General features: G+C 41.6%; 1 protein-coding gene across 11 annotated transcripts in view; it reads left to right on the forward strand.

The window, feature by feature from the left end:
- Positions 1–18,674, forward strand: part of YEATS2 (YEATS domain containing 2) — a 194,840-nt gene that overhangs the window by 99,053 nt on the left and 77,113 nt on the right. For 10 of the 11 annotated variants that reach the window (XM_085870069.1, XM_085870066.1, XM_085870064.1 and 7 more), the window contains 5 exons: positions 2,423–2,467; positions 7,206–7,524; positions 7,651–8,040; positions 17,478–17,600; positions 17,709–17,770. In XM_085870069.1, coding sequence (XP_085726195.1) covers positions 2,423–2,467; positions 7,206–7,524; positions 7,651–8,040; positions 17,478–17,600; positions 17,709–17,770 — 939 coding nt within the window. The remainder of the gene's footprint in view (positions 1–2,422; positions 2,468–7,205; positions 7,525–7,650; positions 8,041–17,477; positions 17,601–17,708; positions 17,771–18,674) is intronic. The other variant, XM_085870063.1, reaches the window with a different exon arrangement.

Below are 18,674 nucleotides of genomic sequence, written 5' to 3' on the forward strand. Positions count from 1 at the left end.
ACCAAGTTTTGAACAAGCGGAGGTGTTTTCAGAGAACTTTTGTGCTATTCATTTGAAAAAAAGAGAGTATTGAAACAGATAAACCTATTTATATAGGAACATCAATTCTTGACTTGTCAAAGTCGTTAATTTATGACTATTACTATAACAATTTAAAATCAAAGTATAAGGAAAATGTGTCTGTTATATATGGATACAGATAGTTTTATATTAGAAATTAAGACAAGTGATGTGTATGAGGATATGAGTGATAATATTGATATATATGATACAAGAAATTATAAGTCAGGTGATGTGTTGTTTTCATCAAAGAATAAAAAGGTTATTGGCAAGTTTAAAGATGAATTGGGTGGGAAGGTTATGAGTGAATTTATAGGATTGAGATCAAAGTCTTATGCTTTTACGTATATTGATAATAATAATATTGAAAGGTGTGACAAGAAGATAAAGGGAATAAAGAAAAATATAATCGAGGAAACAATAAACTTTAAACATTATTACAACTGTTTAACCTCAAAGATGGAAGAGTACAGAAAAATGAATACAATAAGAAGTTATAAACATCAATTTTATACAGAAGAGATAAATAAGAAAGCATTTGGAGCTTTTGATGATAAAAGATATATTTTAGAGAATGGAATCAATATATAAGTACACGTATTAAGATATTGGGTTGGGAATTTTAACAGGCTACCCCCATCTTTTTACTGATTTATAAATGATAGAACCAAGCAATAACCAAACCAAAGAGTGGAGATGTAATCAGCCTTGGTATTTAAATGGGAAACAAAGAATGTGAGGAATATCAAATAAGTCTTATTGAAGAAATAACCGGGGTAAAAGTAGATAAAACAAATAAGCGGATAAATGTAATTACAAATAAGTTGGAGGATGTAAAGAAAAAAAATTAATATCTTTGAATGGACTGAAAACTTTGATGGTTATCAATTGAACAATGGAAAAACAATTTACTACAATATCAAAATGATATGTGGCTATAGCCTGGTGTTGGTGCAGTGGTTAGGGCAGCGGCTTGGGAACAAAAAGGTCCTGAGTTCAAGCCCCGTTGGGCCACTGAATTAATACACCAGGGGGTTGACTCAGCCTGTCATCCTTCCGAGGTCGGCGAAGTGAGTACCAGTGTACTGGGCCGGTGTATACCCTGGTTAAAATAGGTGTACCATATCCCTGTGTCGTAAGAGGCGACCAGGTTTGCGTCAGGAAGGGCATTCGGCGTAAAACATGTGCCAAATCACTATGCGACCCCTAACGGGAGCAGCCGAAAGAAGAAGAAGAAGAAGAAGAAGAAGATCAAAATGATATGTGGCTCAGGGGATGGTCAAATAAGAGCATTAAGAGAAGTTTATCAATTCATTTCTGCTCAACAAAGACACTTATACGAAGAACCAAGTTCCAAGTTATTCTTTGTGTATATATACTCGATGGAAATAAATGTTATAAGAAAATGAAGTTATTCCCTAAAGTATAACATGGGCAAATATTTGTTGGTTCGCTCTTTGAGTTGAATGAAAATATAAAAGGACTGTGATTATGTTGGGGGGAAGAAGTGCTTTAATCAGTAAGTCTCAATCTTTCATAGTCTCAATTTTTCATTTGCTTGTATGGGAGGGGAGGAAATGAGTCTCAATTTTACATTTGCTTGTATGGGATGGAAGGGGATAAGTGAGGAGAAAATCAGTCTCCTATTTTGGGCTTTTGGGGCTTGAGTCAGAAAGTTTTTACCTTCCCCCCCCCCCATTCATTTGAATGGGTGTCCCAGAAACCCCATTTTTCATCGACTTATGTCAGAGGGGTCCTTTTACACAGACCACACTGAGCCGGAGGTCTAAGACCACCATGGATGTTGAAACCATGCTTGAATTTACTTTGTTCTTCCTATTTACGATTCCCCAAGGATCGCCCAAATGAAAGCCGAAACTTGTTCGTTGTTCACGCAGAAAGGCAAAAAGTGGGAAGACGCTTTTTATCATTAACAAGGATTTATTTACAATGAAATATGATATTCAGGGGATAATGAAGGACAAAACTGAATGAATAACCGAACAGATATGGCGGTTGACAGACACAGATAGGAATGAGAGATACATGATTCTTATACACAATGAGAACTAAATATATCCCACTATGGAGCCGAAAAACGAGACTCAAACGACAAAGGTCGGCCGTCGTTATATTGTCAAAATACAGTATGAAGCAAATGCAGCATAGATTCCAAACATTTTCCAAGGAAAGTGTGCCACCCCAACACCTGTAGTGGAGGTTCACCATCCTGTGGTTTGTGTTCTGGTACTTGGTACTTTGTGCATCTAATTATTTTCTTTGTGCATGAGTTAGGTATTGTAGTTTTTTGTGTGTACTAACAGAATTCCTTATTCCTTATATTTCACTCCCTACCTCACAGCTGGATCGGACTTACACTGGTCTGCAGACACTGGGTGCAGAAACGGTATTCTCACACGTACACCTGCTGTGTTGTCTGCCAGCCATGCTTGGAATATTTCATTCCCCCCCTCCCCCCCCGCCCCCTTCAGAGAATCTTTATGTACTGTGTCTGTTGAATGAAGAACAGGAGACCGTTGTATAACATGAGAAATGCGTTCATGCAAAACGTCGTGTTATCCGAAAACGTGTTATGGGGCTATATTTAACATGTAAAAATCTCTGTTATGTTCCAAACAGGGAATATTTCACCTTATATAGGGTTGACGACGTACATAAAAACCTCAAAAAAGCAGTAAACAATACATAAATAATACACATCACAAATAAAACTATTAAAAATAATTAATTTTTAATAGGTGTCATGATTGGGGTTAGATACAGTACATATTGCTTGTGGCAGGCATATTTGGGTGTGGCAGGCTGTCCAGTTGAGGTTGAAGGCTCAGAAGATGAAATTGAGGCTGATTCGCTTGGGATTTTTTTGAAGAACTTCATTATGGAGACTTGAGTGGCTGCCTTCATTTTCTTTTCGTTGACCTGCTTGTAACATTTCAGGACATTCTCCATCTCCCTCCACACCTTGGAACTTCTAATGCAGTTAGGATCATGTTCATCAAAGATGGCCATGGCTTCATCGACCAATTTGAAACCTTTAGCCTGACCTTCTTTGTGAGGGTTTCAACAGGCACAAACTCCTCAGGACTTGATTCTGAATCTTCTCTGATGTACCTCTCCTCCAGAGACAGAAGATCTTCATTGCCCAGCTGCTTCCTGTGTGAGAGAAGAAAATCCTAAACATCATCTTTGTCGACCTCCTCAAATCCCACTTGCATGGCCATGTCCACAATCTGTTGCCTTGCTTCGCTGATTTCAGCCTCCGTGAAACCTCTGAACTCAATCAATGTCTCAGGCCAGAATTGATGGAGATGATGAAGATGATGGAGATGAAAGTGTGGCTGGGCATACATTTCCAATAAAGTCCAGTTTCATCGAGGTTAAACACGTGAGTTGGTGTGTAACCTCCATCTGCAATCACTGATTTGAAGACAGCTGGAAATTGTTCGGCAGCACCTTCCCCAGTCAACTTGAGATTGTGGAAGGCATAACGACTCTTGAAGCACTTGAACCACCCATGACCAACAGCAAAAGGCACTGGATCATTGGTATCTTTGGTTAGAACATCAAACGAACTCCTTGCCCTCTCTTGAATGAACATTCCAGACAAGGGTGAGTTTTGTTGGTTCTGATGCTCTATCCACGTGGTCAGCATCTTCTTCATTTTCTCGAGAGCATCAGGATGAGATCTTGCACTTCTGGTAACACTGAGATTTGTTGTTGTCTGAGCACTCCTATGGATTTTATCATGATTGTCACGAATGGTTCTCAATGTAGAATCACGAAGTCCCATCTCTCTTTGAATATCAATACTGTGTTCACCTTTATCAAACCGATGTAAAACTTTTAATTTCACCAACAATGGATGAGACCTTCTTGACTTCTTCCTCACTTGATCATTATCTCTAATGCCACTTGTTACACGCTTTGCAGCCATAGTTTCAGCCGCTGTGAGTGAATGACTCGCTCGGGAAGACGGAGCACGAGCGACTCGCTCGGGAAGACGGAGCATGAGCGACCCGCTCGGGAAGACGGAGCACGAGCGACCCGCTCGGGAAGACGGAGCACGAGCGACTTGCTCGGGATAACATGGTGTGGTGGTGGTGGTGGTGGTTGTTATTGAACTAAATCCATGCTGTAGCGAAAACGTGTTATCAGAACACGTGTTATACGAGGGTCACCCGTACCTGCTTCTGTCCATCTGCCTCTGCATCTCGTTATTACCCTCGCCGAAGGATTCGGAGAGGGTATTGCATTTGGGTTTGTTTGTCTGTCTGTCTCTGTCTGCTTGTGTCTGTCTGCTTGTGTCTGTCTGCTTCAGAACTTGTGTTTTTCTCCGCAACCGCTTGTCGGATTGAGACAATTTTCACCATTGGTGTGACTACTTATGTAGAATGTTTTAATGATAATTATGACGTCAGAGGTCACGTGGTGTGGCAGCTATATTGGAAAAATGGGAAAACTGGACCTCTGTATCTCTGAAACCGCACCAAAGAAAAATTTGAAACTTGGCAAGTACTCTCATGGGGAATGTGATTTTTTTTTTCATGACGTCATAGGTGCCATCATTATGACATCATAATTGCATATGTAGAACGCCACATCCAATCAGTATGAAAATATTTGAGGGTCATCTCGGGATAAAAAGGTCCACAGAAAAGAAATTTGTGACGTTATCAGTCACGTGATTCGGCAGCCATCGTTTAAAAAAAGAAAAAATTAAATTTTTTCTTTCTTCTCAAAATTACACGCACAATTCCGATGAAACTTGACGACAACCTTCACCACCTGTGATGTACCAAAGATTGTTCATGTCAAACTTGACCACAACCTTCTTCACCCATGATGTATCAAACTTTGTTCACACCATTAAAAAAGGGGGTCTGTGGTGGGGGGGGTTACCCCCCAAAAGAGGTATTTCCTGTCTTCTCAGAGACTACGCACACAATTTCAATGAAACTTGACCACAACCTTCATCACCCATGCTGTACCAATGTTTGTTCATGCTATTTAAAAAGATCTGGGTCAAAGGGGATTTACCGGGTTGGGAGGGGGGAGGAGGGTGGGGTTTCTCCCCGAAATAGGTATTTGCTAAAACATTGGTTCATTGGTACATTTTGCTGATTCTGTCCCACGTTGACTTACTCCTCAGGATGATTATAATCATCCTGAGGAGTAAGTCAACGTGGGACAGAATCAGCAAAATGTACCAATGAACCAATGTTTTAGCAAATACCTTGCCTTGCTTATTAGTAGAATAATTATTCTACCAGGTGAGCACCCAGGAGTATTGCCCCTGTGTTTGTTTAGGTTTTCTTTTGTGTTTGGTTTTTTTTGTTGTGTAGTTTTTCTTGTGTTGTTGCTTAGTTTATTGGGTTATTGTTTAGTTTGCTTCAGGACAGTAAGGTCACCCGGCCTGTCTGGGGAAATAACTGTCAGTCCTCCACTGGGTTTTTTTTTAATGCCTTCGCAGCGGTCGTCGCTGTACACATTATGTTTTTGGTTTGTCCATGAGCCTGTGTGTCTGTCTGTACATGCCTAGCAGATTTTTTTAAATTAATGCGATACTTTATGAACTGCTTAAGGGATTCCAACCAAACCTGGCAAAAGTATGAACTGTATTATATAAAGATGAACTGATTCGATTTTGCGTTCAAAAGGTCAAATGTTCATGTGCCCTTTGAAAATCTTTGTTACCAAAATAACTTGTGAAACACAGATGGGATTTCAGTGAAACTGGGCAAAAGTGTGGACTGTGATACAATGATGAACTGATTCAATTTTGGGTCAAGAGGTCAAAGGTCCTGTGCCCTGAGAAAATCAGCTTGCAGATCATAACTTAAGTTAGAAGCACCTGATGTGTTCTCTTCTACTTATTCTCTCTCTCTCTCTCTCTCTCTCTCTCTCTCTCTCTCTCTCTCTCTCTCTATCTCTCTATCTCTCTATCTCTCTATCTCTCTATCTCTCTATCTCTCTATCTCTCTATCTCTCTATCTCTCTATCTCTCTATCTCTCTATCTCTCTATCTCTCTATCTCTCTATCTCTCTATCTCTCTATCTCTCTATCTCTCTATCTCTCTATCTCTCTATCTCTCTATCTCTCTATCTCTCTATCTCTCTCTCTCTCTCTATATATATATATATATATCTATCTATCTATCTATCTATCTATCTATCTATCTATCTATATATATCTATATATCTATATATCTATATATCTATATATCTATCTATCTATATATCTATCTATCTATCTATCTATATATCTATATATCTATATATCTATATATCTATATATCTATCTATCTATATATCTATCTATATATCTATCTATATATCTATCTCTCTGTCTCATTTAATTTTTCATGTGACCTTTAATTGAGATCAAACATAATGGTGGGTTGATGTCCAACAGCGAGCAGAGGCATATTAAAAAAAAATTTAGTTAAAGAGAGGAGGGAGAGTAAGATACAGTTCAGGAAGCTGAAAAGACAACACTTGGGGGAAAGAAAGTGGAATGAGGCAAGTGGCATCAGAGCATAGAAAGAATTAGCATGCCGACTCGCTGAGGCCTGGGGGAGTAAGCACAACACTCATAAGGATAGGAATTTGACAATACACCACAGCAAAGTACCATTAAACAAGGAAAATTGGACAAAAACACAAACAGCAACACAGGGACAAAAATATGTAACAGAAAGACACGACGGATCGAGTCCAGAAAAATTAGCTTTCCTGGAACCCTCCTCAGAGATAATCCCTCTTTGTAACCGGAACTCTCCTCTTTCTCTTAATTTTCCTCTTGCTCCTCGTCTTCTCACTCTTCTTCCTATTACCTTTTATCCCTTGCCTTTCACCTTTATTCTTATGCCTCTCCTTTATCTGCCTCATTCATTCTTCTTCTTTATTAAATAACATTGAGTGTGCACTGCAGTCTCAAAATAGGTTGGCTGGAGTCGCCACCATGACTTTTGATGAAGTAGTTATTTTAATATCCCCCCAACCTCCTCTCCCTTTTTGCGTGTCTGGTTTAACTATAAAAAATTGTAAAAAATAAAATAAAATTGTCAAAAAAATTTACATCTGCATTGCTTGTGATTGCTTTTATTGTCATTGTGTGTGCTTAGGTGGTGGAAGTGGAGTTAGATTCTCGGTCCCTCTCAGATGATCCTCAGACTCCCAATCAAGCGCTGCCTATCTTGAACACTGCTTGTCCAGCCAGCCCCCCAAGTTTGCCCCCACCCCCACCTCCCCGTCCTCCAGCACTCCAGCCTTCTGGCTCACTATCCTCCAGTAACACAGGGACGCTTCAGCCTGCTGGCAACCCTGCAACCCCCAAATCCACAGAGACCCCTCAGCCACCTGGGACTCCTCAACCATCCCGCTCAGACACACCAAGTTATAGCAGTCTGTCTGGGTCACTGGAAAGTGCAAGTTTTGACTTTGGTGCGCTTTACATTATTGGCATGGCTATATGCCCTTCATTTATGTGTTTGTTTGCCTTCAGAGAATGATCTATAAATCTCCATGTTGTTGCTATTTCCCTCCCTCATATTTTTTTTCTTTCCAAAGACAAGCCAGACGTGAAGGATGAGGAGGTAGCTGGAATGCATGGAAGTGGACTGTCACCGCATTTTGTTTCCGAGTCTCCTCCACCCCCACAGACACCTCCTCTCCAATACCCAGTGCCAAGTAACCCCACTGGCCCACAACCACCTACTACCCCTCATGCCTTTGCCCCTCATTTTAATTCAGCCTTTCAACCTCTCACTGTCAGCTGTAAAATACTGCCATCAGGGGGTGCTGGGATTAGCGGTGTAGGTTCTGGGGGGACTGCATTGCCCACAACAGGAACTGCCACATCAGGAGTGAGAATTATCGGACGCTCAACTCCACAGCCACCACCCGAGTCCCCAAGCCGTTCCTTTACTCCTCTCACTGTCAGCTGCAAAATAGTATCAGGTATGGTATTTTGTTTGTCATGCCTTTTCTTTGTTGTACAATGATGTCCATAATTTTTCTCAATTACCGTATTTCCTCCAATAAATGTCCTGGAAAGTGTTTTTTAGACCCCCTCCTATTGGAGGGGAAGGGGTTGGGGGTTATTGGATGAGTGGGACATTTATTGGAACGGAGGTGTGAAATTTTTCAACCCCCTCCGAGAACATTCCTTATTGGAGGGAACATTCTTTTTGTGTGGTGATTTTCAATTTTTGCATTTTTAGCGAAATTCCATTTTTCTTCACACAATTCAGTCATTTATCAGATTTGCATACTGATGCATGCCACATTACGTAAGCTAAATGGAGTTATCTCTATGTAACATTGGCTCATCAGTTATGGCACTTTCAATGGATGGAGAACACAACTCAACTCATCTCAATGAGCGAAGAGGATCTTGCATGTGACTGCCTTGCTTCGTTTTATGTACGACTAACTGTGCCTAATTATTCATAGGCGGTGGTGTACTTTTGTACCATTACATAGGAGAACCTGTCGCTTCCCTGATGGCTTTAATCAAAAGACAGCATTTTGCACTTCATAAACATATTGCATGTCTATCTGAGTCTCAATGAGGATGTAAAATGAAGTGAAACGCGTGAAAACAGGATCCTGTATTACATTTAGTTGTTATCGTGGTGTGGTTGTTGTTGCTTGTGTGCTCCTTCTGTGTACTTTTGTGTATGTATGTATGTATGTATGAAGCCGGCTTCATTAGGCACAATAGTTTCACAATGGAGAAACATTGCCCTGACACCAGGTTTGCTCTCACTTTTTTGCTCAAATTAGCGGAGTCGATCGAGTATTTACTTTTAGTTGGAACTGCCTTCTTCTTTAAAAATGTGTAATACCAACTGGCCCAATCTTATACATTCATATGTGTGTGTATATATATATATATATATATATATATATATATATATATATATATATATATATATATATATATATATATATATATATATTTTGCAGACTGGGGGTTGGGGGCGAAGACCACGAGGGGTGAACTACCTCGGGTTCCCAACAGACTCTCCGGAATCGCAAGCCGTCGCACACGAATAACTTTGTGACGCGGCGGCTCGCTAATCGACCGTAAACGCCAATAATTCGACCACGTGACTTAGGATCCTCCGTCTCATAAATACCGTTTACCTAATAGTCACGTGATCTAATCACCGGGGGGGCACGCGTTCGGTACGCCTTGTTCAAACTGGATCAGATGCAGCAGAGCGGAACTGCCCAAGGACGTACCGGCTAGAAAACAGATCGTTGGGGGATAACGTCCCAGCTAGACGAATACGAACTATGCTGGACCAATGAAGGAAAAGACGAAAACGAGTTGGGAACATTTCTATACAAGCATTTATTTACAATCAAGCGAGGAAAGGTATGTGGCACGGTAAATTGGGTATATTGGTATTTACAGCAGGGATAGCAAAGAATTTGTGGGGTGCGACAAAAGGCAAGCAAGTTACAAAAGCAGGCACAGAGCAGACTTATCCTGTTAGAACTTCCACAATCTTAATTTATGCTATGATGGGCACAATCACATACACACACACAAACCTGAGGAAGATTAGCTAGCTGGAAAGAAAGAGAGCAGATGAGGATAAACGGCCTCGCAATACCTGGCGCAGTCGGCTGACCAACACAACTCAGTACGCTTAGGAAGAAGTAGGGGGAGAAATACTGGTGTCTAAGGTGTGGGAGTGGGAGGTGTGGTGGAGTGCAATATGGGGGGGGGGGCGAGGTGTCGTGCCAGAGTTAAATGGGATTGCGAGTCAGTAAGGATTCTCTTTTTTGCGTCCAAAGGGGACGAGATAGATGGGTGGAGAGAGAGAGGAGAGCGAGGAGATCCCTAACCTAATCATGCATAGGTCTGTGAGTGTAGCGTGTTCCTCCGTGGGATGCTCCGCTTGAGCATTCCCACCTCGAGAGTTGGCGCGTTATCTCCAGCTTAGTCACTTTGCTGGGGCTAATGGCAACGTGTGCTCCGCACAGGTCCTCCGGAATGAGCACGTCTCAGTCGCACACCAACTGTGAGTGAAAAGCCAGCGAAGGGAAGAGGCAATGAGGAGCAGCCAACACAGAGCGGAGATGAGCAGAGAAGAAGGTGGCGAAGACGAGAGGTGAAGAAGAGGGCAGGCGGCTCTGCGATCCAACTTTTATAAGCCCCAGGCGAAGGGTGGGGTGACGAACCGAAGCGATGCACTGTGACCCAAATCCCGCTTCTCTCTTGGGCCACAGCGGCCCGAGCCATGCCCTGCAAGGCTCCTGGGGCCGGAAGCGGTCTCATTCGCATGGCGTATTTTGCATGGCGTGTGTGCTTGCTTGTTTGACTTGGACCATGGCTAAAAGGAAAGGGTTGGAATGGAAATCAGTATAGAAGATAGAGATATAAACAATAGACCTCGCTATTCGACCCACGCAACGCACTTCGTCCCGTTAACCGACTAGACATGAGAGAAAGGTCTGACTGCACGAAGACTAATGAAATAACTGCCTGTGGATCACTTTATGTTGGGTTCAATTGCCTTCAAGGCATGCAGTTTTGCAGAACTGCAACAATATATATATATATATATATATATATATATATATATATATAATATATATATATATATATAATATATATCATATATACACATATCACACACACACACACACACACACACACACACACACACACACACACACACACACACACACACACACACACACACACACACACACAGCCGTGGCCAAAAATATTGGCACCCTTTCACTTTTTCAAATGATGCACCATTTCTTCCAGAAAATTGTTGAAATAAATAAAATATTTTGGTATCCACATATGTATTTCTTTGGTTTGCAGTAGAATGAAACAAAAAAGCGAAGAAAATTACTAAATCTTACTTTATTCCACACAGAAATCCAAAATGGCCTGGACAATATGATTGGCACCTTTACGAAGTTGTTGGAAATAATTATATTTCAAGCAGGTGATTCTCCTTTACTTTGGAATTTAACTCACCTTTGGTGATTTGCAGGTGCCTGCAATATAAAAATCACTCATTCAACCAGTTTGAAGAGAGAAATGGAGCCATTCTGCTGTTTTGTGTCACTGTGTGTACCACATTGATCATGGAGAAAATAAAGAAAACCAGAGAATTGTCTGAGAAGGTCAGACAATATTGTCACCAAGCATGGACAATCTCAAGGTTACAAGTCCATCTCCAGAGACCTTGATGTTCCTGTGTCCACCGTACGCCATGTTATCAGGAAGATTAAGGCCCGTGGCACTGTGGCCAACCAACCTGGACGTGACTGCAAGAGAAAACTTGATTGAAGATTACAGCGAAGGATTGTTCGAATGGTGGAGAAGGCACTTCAATCAACTGTCAAACAGATTCAAACTGACCTTCAGACACAAGGTACGACAGTTTCAACTCACACCATCCCTCGTCAACTCAATGAAAGGGGGTTCTATGGCAGGAGACCCAGGAGGAGCCCACTGCTGAGAGAGAGACCTAAGAAAGCTCCAATGGACTTTGCCAAAACACACCTGAACAAGCCAAAATCCTCCTGTGAGAATGTCCTGTGGACAGATGAGACCAAATTAGAGCTTTTTGGTAAAGCACATCATCTCTATGTTTACAGAAAACAAAATGAAGCCTTCAAAGAAAAGAATACCTTCCCGACAGTCAAACATGGAGGAGGTTCAGTGATGTTTTGGGGTTGCTGTGCTGCCTCTGGCACTGGGTACCTTGAATGTGTGCACGGCATCATGGAATCAGGAGATTCCCAAGGCATTTTGGAGCACAATGTTCAACCCAGTGTAAGAAAGCTTGATCTCCATCGAAGTTCCTGGGTCTTGCAGGAGGACAATGACTCCAAACACACTTCAAAAAGCACCCAGGAATGGTTCAAGCCAAAACGCTGGACTGTTCTGAAGTGGCCAGCAATGAGTCCAGATCTAAATCCCATTGAACACCTGTGGGGAGATCTGAATACAGCAGTTGGGAGAAGGCACTCTTCAAATATGGGAGAACTGGAACAGTTTTCTCAAGAGGAATGGGCTAAACTGCCAGTAGAGAGGTGGTGTAGGAAGCTCATTCATGGCTACAGGAAGCGCTCGACTGCAGTTATTTTGTCCAAAGGCTGTGATACCAAATATTAAGTCGAGGGTGTCAATAATTTTGTCAATGGCATTTCTTTTTCTTTTCTGCTTTAAAAGGATATATTAAGTTCTGAATCAAAAACAAAGGTTCTGTGATATTAACAGTGAAATAAAGAATTGTGGAGACCAAATACTTTTGTCAATTTCAACGTATTTGAGAAAATTGTGAGTTATTTGAAAAAATTGCAAGGGTGCCAATATTTTTAGCCACGACTGTTTACGTATTTGTTTGTGTGTGTATTTGTGTATATATATATATATATATACACACACAGACACACACACACATTTATTTTGCTTCGGGAAGTATCTATATATCAATACTGAAGGACCAATTTTGTGCTCCTCCTTGCGGTCACGTCACGTTTTTCTCGGTACTGTAACCTGGACTGAAAGAAACTTCCCACCTGTAAGAGTGCATCGCACATAGTGGCAATAGTCAAACTTCAACTCTGAAGCAGAATAAACACTTTTCGTTTTACATTCGTTTACATGGCGACGTGTGACGTCACCGCTGAGAGGCGTCAGGACGTCATGACGGCGTCATCGGTCATTCGCTAACGTCATTACGTCTGTCGTCAACAGACCGTCACCGTTGAGAGGTGTAATTCCACTCCTTGAAAATAGCGTCTGCAATGTAAAACCCTCTTTTGCACATGCTGACTACCTCAGAATGTGAATTTGTCACAAAAAATGTAACAAGAAACATTGTATCATCTATATATTAATACTGAAGGACCAATTTTGTGCTCCTCCTAGCGGTCGCGTCACGTTTTTCTCGGTACTGTGACATGAGAAGTTTTGACACGGTGTACGTCGAAGTAGACACGTGCACAAATCGGGGGACTTCTTCACAAGGCGTAGTGTGCACCGAAAATGTTGTGTACAAGGACGTTTTGTAGGCCTCATTAGGTAAGGCCATGAAGTACATCGACTGGGATCCGGCTCTTACAAGAGCCGCCACTGGTTGTCATATTGGGCTCATGGAACGGAATCCGTCTGTGACGGGGTTTCATCTAGTTACCACATATGATTTTGTGTGCTTCGTTCATGTCCATCAGGCTTTAATATAAAGGGTTCCTGCTGTCATATAATAATATAAATAGGACCACGGGTCCTGAAGCTCACCTGGATCAGGAGCAACACTCAATGATGTCATAAAATATCGAAATTTTGGTCACAGCTAAAAATCGATCTTTTCCGAATTTTTTTTTCCGATTTCCTTCTAGATTTCAACATAATTATTGAGGCCGTACGTTCCGATCATCAAATATGGAATCAGATTTCGAATATCAGCTTTTAATAAGCCCATACAATACATTATTCAATCTTTCCAAGAGCCAGTGAAATTGCACATACCCTCACACAGCTAATCAGCGTTTTAGGCCTGATTTAATTCCCTTAATGAGCGCAGATTTTGATGCGGCCAATACACCTTCGTTAGGCATTAGATATGAAGCTTGTGGCCAAGTTTCATTAAAATCGTGTGTTTGGTTCAAGCGATAATGACTGAAGTGTTTGCAGACTCGGTGACTCGCTCACTTACTCACTGACTCGCTCACTTACTCACTGACCGACTGACTTACCTACAGACAATGCTCGATCACATAAGCTCACCAGACTAAAGTCCATGTGAGCCAAAAGTGGAACTGTTGGAACCACTGCATTAAGCATCAAATCCTGCATCTTCTTCTTCCATCCCAGAAAGAAGGGCTTTTAAAACAGGCATTTCTTTGCTTAAATGGACGTTAATTTTTGTTCCAAGTTCAGTCAACCCCCGCTTCATTGCGGTTCACCTATCGCGCCCCCGGTTCATCGCGGGTTTACCCTTGGAACGTAACTAATTTTTTCTACGGATTCCCCCGGTACATCACGGGAATAATATATAAAATATAAATTATTTAAGCAATAAATTATAACGCGTGGTGCTCGAGCAGTCACACAACGCACGAGACAAAGTTTTGCTTGTGAACTTCGAATATTTTCTACGTTTTTTCTCCAAGCCCCATGATGCCGCCCAAACGCCCTGCACTTTCTCAAGCTTCTGGCAAGGAACCGAAGTGCCAGAGGAAGGTCCTGGGACGCTCCAGGAGAAGGTTAAGGTAAAGGTGCTCGATATATGCTTCGGGAAGGAAAAAGGTTTGCCGCCGTTGGACGAGCACTGCTCATACCCAGCACCTCAAAACCAACCAGACCAGACTAGTCGATCTCCGGCACCTCAAACCAAATCACTGCCAAACCGACCAGACCAGACTAGTCGATCTCAGGCACCTCAAACCCAATCACTCCCAAACCGACCAGACCAGACGAGTCGATTTTTTGGGGGGAGGCGTCCATTCATCGCGGATTTTCACTTTGCTCGGGGAGGTTTGGAACGTAACCCCCGCGAGAAACGGGGGATTACTGTACATCGATTATCAACTTTCCAATGGTACCATATTTACTATTCTATGACAGTAGGAACCCTTTAGAATAAAGTGACGGATGGATGGGCACTGCTCCTTGTACTAATAGATACATGCATTACGAACGTATAAATTGCTTGCCAGTGATGTTTTTTTTTCTTTGCGTGACCCAAATAACCACCCTGGGTGTTTATTTCCCCCCCAGCCCTCTCCTTAGCAGGTGGGGGAGGGGGGGGTGCTTATTGAATGAAATACAGAATGTCGTGTTTACATTTTATTAGCTCGCCTGTTCGAAGAACAGAGAGCTATAGCGATACCCCCGGCGTGAGCGTCAGCGTGAGTGTGAGCGTGAAAATGTTAAAGTTTTTGGTGCAAGTTATTTAGAAGCTTGCCATTCATTTAATATGTGTACTAGGATGCTAACATTTGGCATGGAGGATCCTTTGGGGTATACTATTGGTGTAGTGAAGTTGAAATTAAAAAAGAATTTCAAATTTTAAAAAATTTTGCCTGTTTTGAACAACTTTTTTGTAGCACATCAACGTTAAAGTTTTTTCCTTTCTTACGTTTTTATCGACCACACTATTTTTTACTGATTACAATATACAAATACATATATTGCTTTAAAATTATTTGGATCAGACTTCACTGCAATGCTTTATAAAAAATATTATTAGACGAGTCTTTTAAAAACGATAAATGTATAAACAGGCGAACATTGGGTGGCTTTGACACCAACTCTCTGGTTTTACCTAGATGTGCACGCAATAACACTTTTAATAATAAGAAGATAGCAGTTATGTAATAATCATCTAAATAAGGGACTTATTAACCTTTTATTTCCTGAAACTACGACGATAATATTTTAACAGTTTTGCAAATGTTCGTAAAGGTAAAGTATGTTGCTTTTCACCCAATGGTTGTGTGACTTATTTTGAATGTTTGTGGTGAGAGGTCCCTGTGATGACACTATCCTTCATTAGTCATATCCATACATTCTTTTATGAGTATGACTCACAGGGATATGAGGTGCTGGTTCACATTCTATAGATCCTCCATAATACCACCCACAAAAAAAACCACACAGGTGAACTGCACTTGTTTGAGCGCATACCTCTGCCAGGCAGAAGTTTGTTTTGTATCCCACTGATAGGCCAGATCTGGGTCCAGACCTGAACCAAAATCTAATGGGCTTGTTCTTGTCACCTACCCAACTTATACACCAAGTTTCGTCCAAATCCATCCATAACTTTTTGAGATATCCTGGTTACAGACGATAGAATGGTGGTGGTGAATGAAAATATAGTCCGGTGCGTATCTGAAGCAAGCAGGTTGGTTATCGCTGGCATTTTGGGAGAATTGTGGTGAAGAAGGCTATGGTAGTGGAGATGGCAGTTTAGTTGTGGTGCGCAGATTCAACCAGGTTGTGGCGCACATATGCAAATTAGGCTGCTAGCAGCGTGTGTTCGGTTGTGGGAGAAGATCGTGTACAGGGAACATAATGGGGAAGAATGGGGAAAACCCTAACTAATCCCTCACAACGCATATTCCCTTTGTAAACCAATTTACACAACGGAAAGACCCCATCTGGAACAAGTAATAATGAAATAACTATCTCAGGAACCGCTATATGTTGGGTGCCATTGCCTTGGGATCTCAGTTCTCAAAAACCGTCACAATATGTTCCATGAATGAATCCTCCTTGACTCCATTTCACATTCTCTCTCGGCTCACCTGTCCCCCAGACTTACTTCTGCATCCACCACTCTCACAGCTTAAAAAGTACAGATTTGCCGAACTATCCATTTTAATTGTTGCCAGATCTCATGCAGAAGTTGCCTGTCTGCTCAGACAAGTTGCACATGTTTCAAAAAGTAGTCCCATGACTATTATTTCTTTTTTGTTCTGCATTTTTTTTTTATGCCTCCGCCGACGAAGTCGCCCGAGGCATTATGTTTCTGGGTTGTCTGTCCCACTGTCTATCCATCTGTTCGTGATTGGTTTTCGTTCCTGTGATAACTTAAGAATGGCTGAAGAGATCTAACTCAAACTTGGTCCAAGTATTATAATGATGCAACGATGAACTGATTAGATTTTGGAATCAAAAGGTCAGAGGTCATGTTAGGTAAAAATGTGATACCTGAGAACAGCTGATGGGATTTAAATCAAACTTGGTACAAGTATTATAATGATGCAATAGTGTGGGCGGAAGAATATCGGTCGACGTCATGACGTCGAAGAGTGCCATTCCAGTTATACTTGGTGCATATCCTTTCAAAATTATAATTTCAGTAAATATATAATCTAATAAATACATGTCATTTTCTGTTGCGTCTGTCTATGTGTACCACCAATCACACCAAAACTACTGGGCCAATTGCCACCAAACTTGGCACATGGACTAAGTTTGACTTTGTGGTGAACGTGGGCTACTTGGTTTCATCTGGAGTCACGGGAGTTCGGGAGGGAAGATCGATGAAAATTCTCTATGTAAATGTGTATCATGTAGCGCCACCCATCGGTGGTGACAGAGGGTATTTCTTTAACTTGCAAATAACGTCAACAGAGAGTGGGAAGCCCCAAACTAATCGGGGAAAGCAGGGGAAGGGTGGGTGGGAGTCCGGAAGGAGGAGGATGGGAGGAGGGAGGGACAAGGTGGGGTGGGAGTCCGGAGGGAGGGGGATGGGAGGAGTGAGGGGAAGGGGTTGGAGAAGGGAAGAGGTGGGAGGAGGGACCCGGCGTTGCCCGGTAATGCACCCCTGCGAGTTGTAACTAAAACTGTGATTTTTAATGTTGTGTTTATTTATCATTATTCTGATTTTTTTTTTTTGCAGGATCTCCTGTGTCCACTCCAAGGGCATCCCCTTTGCCACGAACCCCCAGCCAATCGCCAATTGCTGGAAAGATGAGTCCTGGGCTCATGTCTGTGGGCTCTTCTTATGTTATGAGTTCCTCTGGTGAGTGAAATCAATGTGAATGAAATTTGAGAAACTCGAGACAAATATAATTGCCCAATGTTAAAGGAAGCAATCTCATCTACTTTATTGATATCTTATCTTCCACAGCAGGAAGCCCCAAAATCAAGATTACAGAGAAGGTTTCCAAGGTTTTGCAGCCCATTGCAAAGGTTATTGGCTGATTAAATTCTTTGCTACACCTTTCTCTATAGATGCCTGCAACATATCTCCTTTTGTTTAGGTTAGGGTTTTCATATCTGTGTTTGCTTTTTTTTTTTTTTACATCCTTGCTTGAAGCATTTCTGGAGGTGAGTTCGGACAGTAGTAAGGCAGGGGTCTTTCAATCAGAGTAGTTTATGCATGGAATGGTCTCTCAGGAAAGGTCGTGGCAACAGAAACAGTCAATAGGTTTAAACTGGAATTTGAGAAGGACCAAGGAGCATTGTGTATGGAAGGATACATGGATCACCCACAATTTGTGTGGTTAAGATCACATTGGTATGGACGGGTGATTGCGCATTTATGTCCACTGTGAAGTAATTGTGGTCTTTGAATGGGTCGCATTTATAGGTGAATGTGCTGTCATTGTTTGTTCAGTCCTCACCCCCACAACCTTCTACTTCCCACCCCACTAAAAACAAGGACAAATGTGTCCAAGAGCCACATCCTTAAGGTTTGTCTTCACCAGAAGAACAAGAACAAGAAGAGGAAGAAGAAGAAGAAGAAGAAGAAAAAAAACAACTTCCGATATTTCATCACGTGCCTTGATTAAGCCAATAGTGAGACCCGTCATAGTGTATTTACGTATTTAAGAAATATAGTGTATTTACGAAATAAATCGTGTATTTACAAAATTACAATACATTAAATGGAATAATCTTTAAATAGTAACGCAAACTTTTCGAAACTTCAAAGCAAATGTCCGAATATATTTAAAAGTTCATGATAGACGCTCTCAAAAGGTACCCTCAATGCGAGGATGTGTACAGTTCTTTAGTATTTAAGGAGATCCGGATCCTGTATATAAAAGAGCCGAGTCCTAAAGGTTTTGTCTTCACAAGAAGAAGAACAACT

The sequence above is a fragment of the Eptatretus burgeri genome, chromosome 2 (genome assembly GCF_056783735.1).
Source record: "Eptatretus burgeri isolate ZD-2024b chromosome 2, Ebu_testis_v1, whole genome shotgun sequence".
Classification (NCBI taxonomy): Eukaryota; Metazoa; Chordata; class Myxini; order Myxiniformes; family Myxinidae; genus Eptatretus; species Eptatretus burgeri.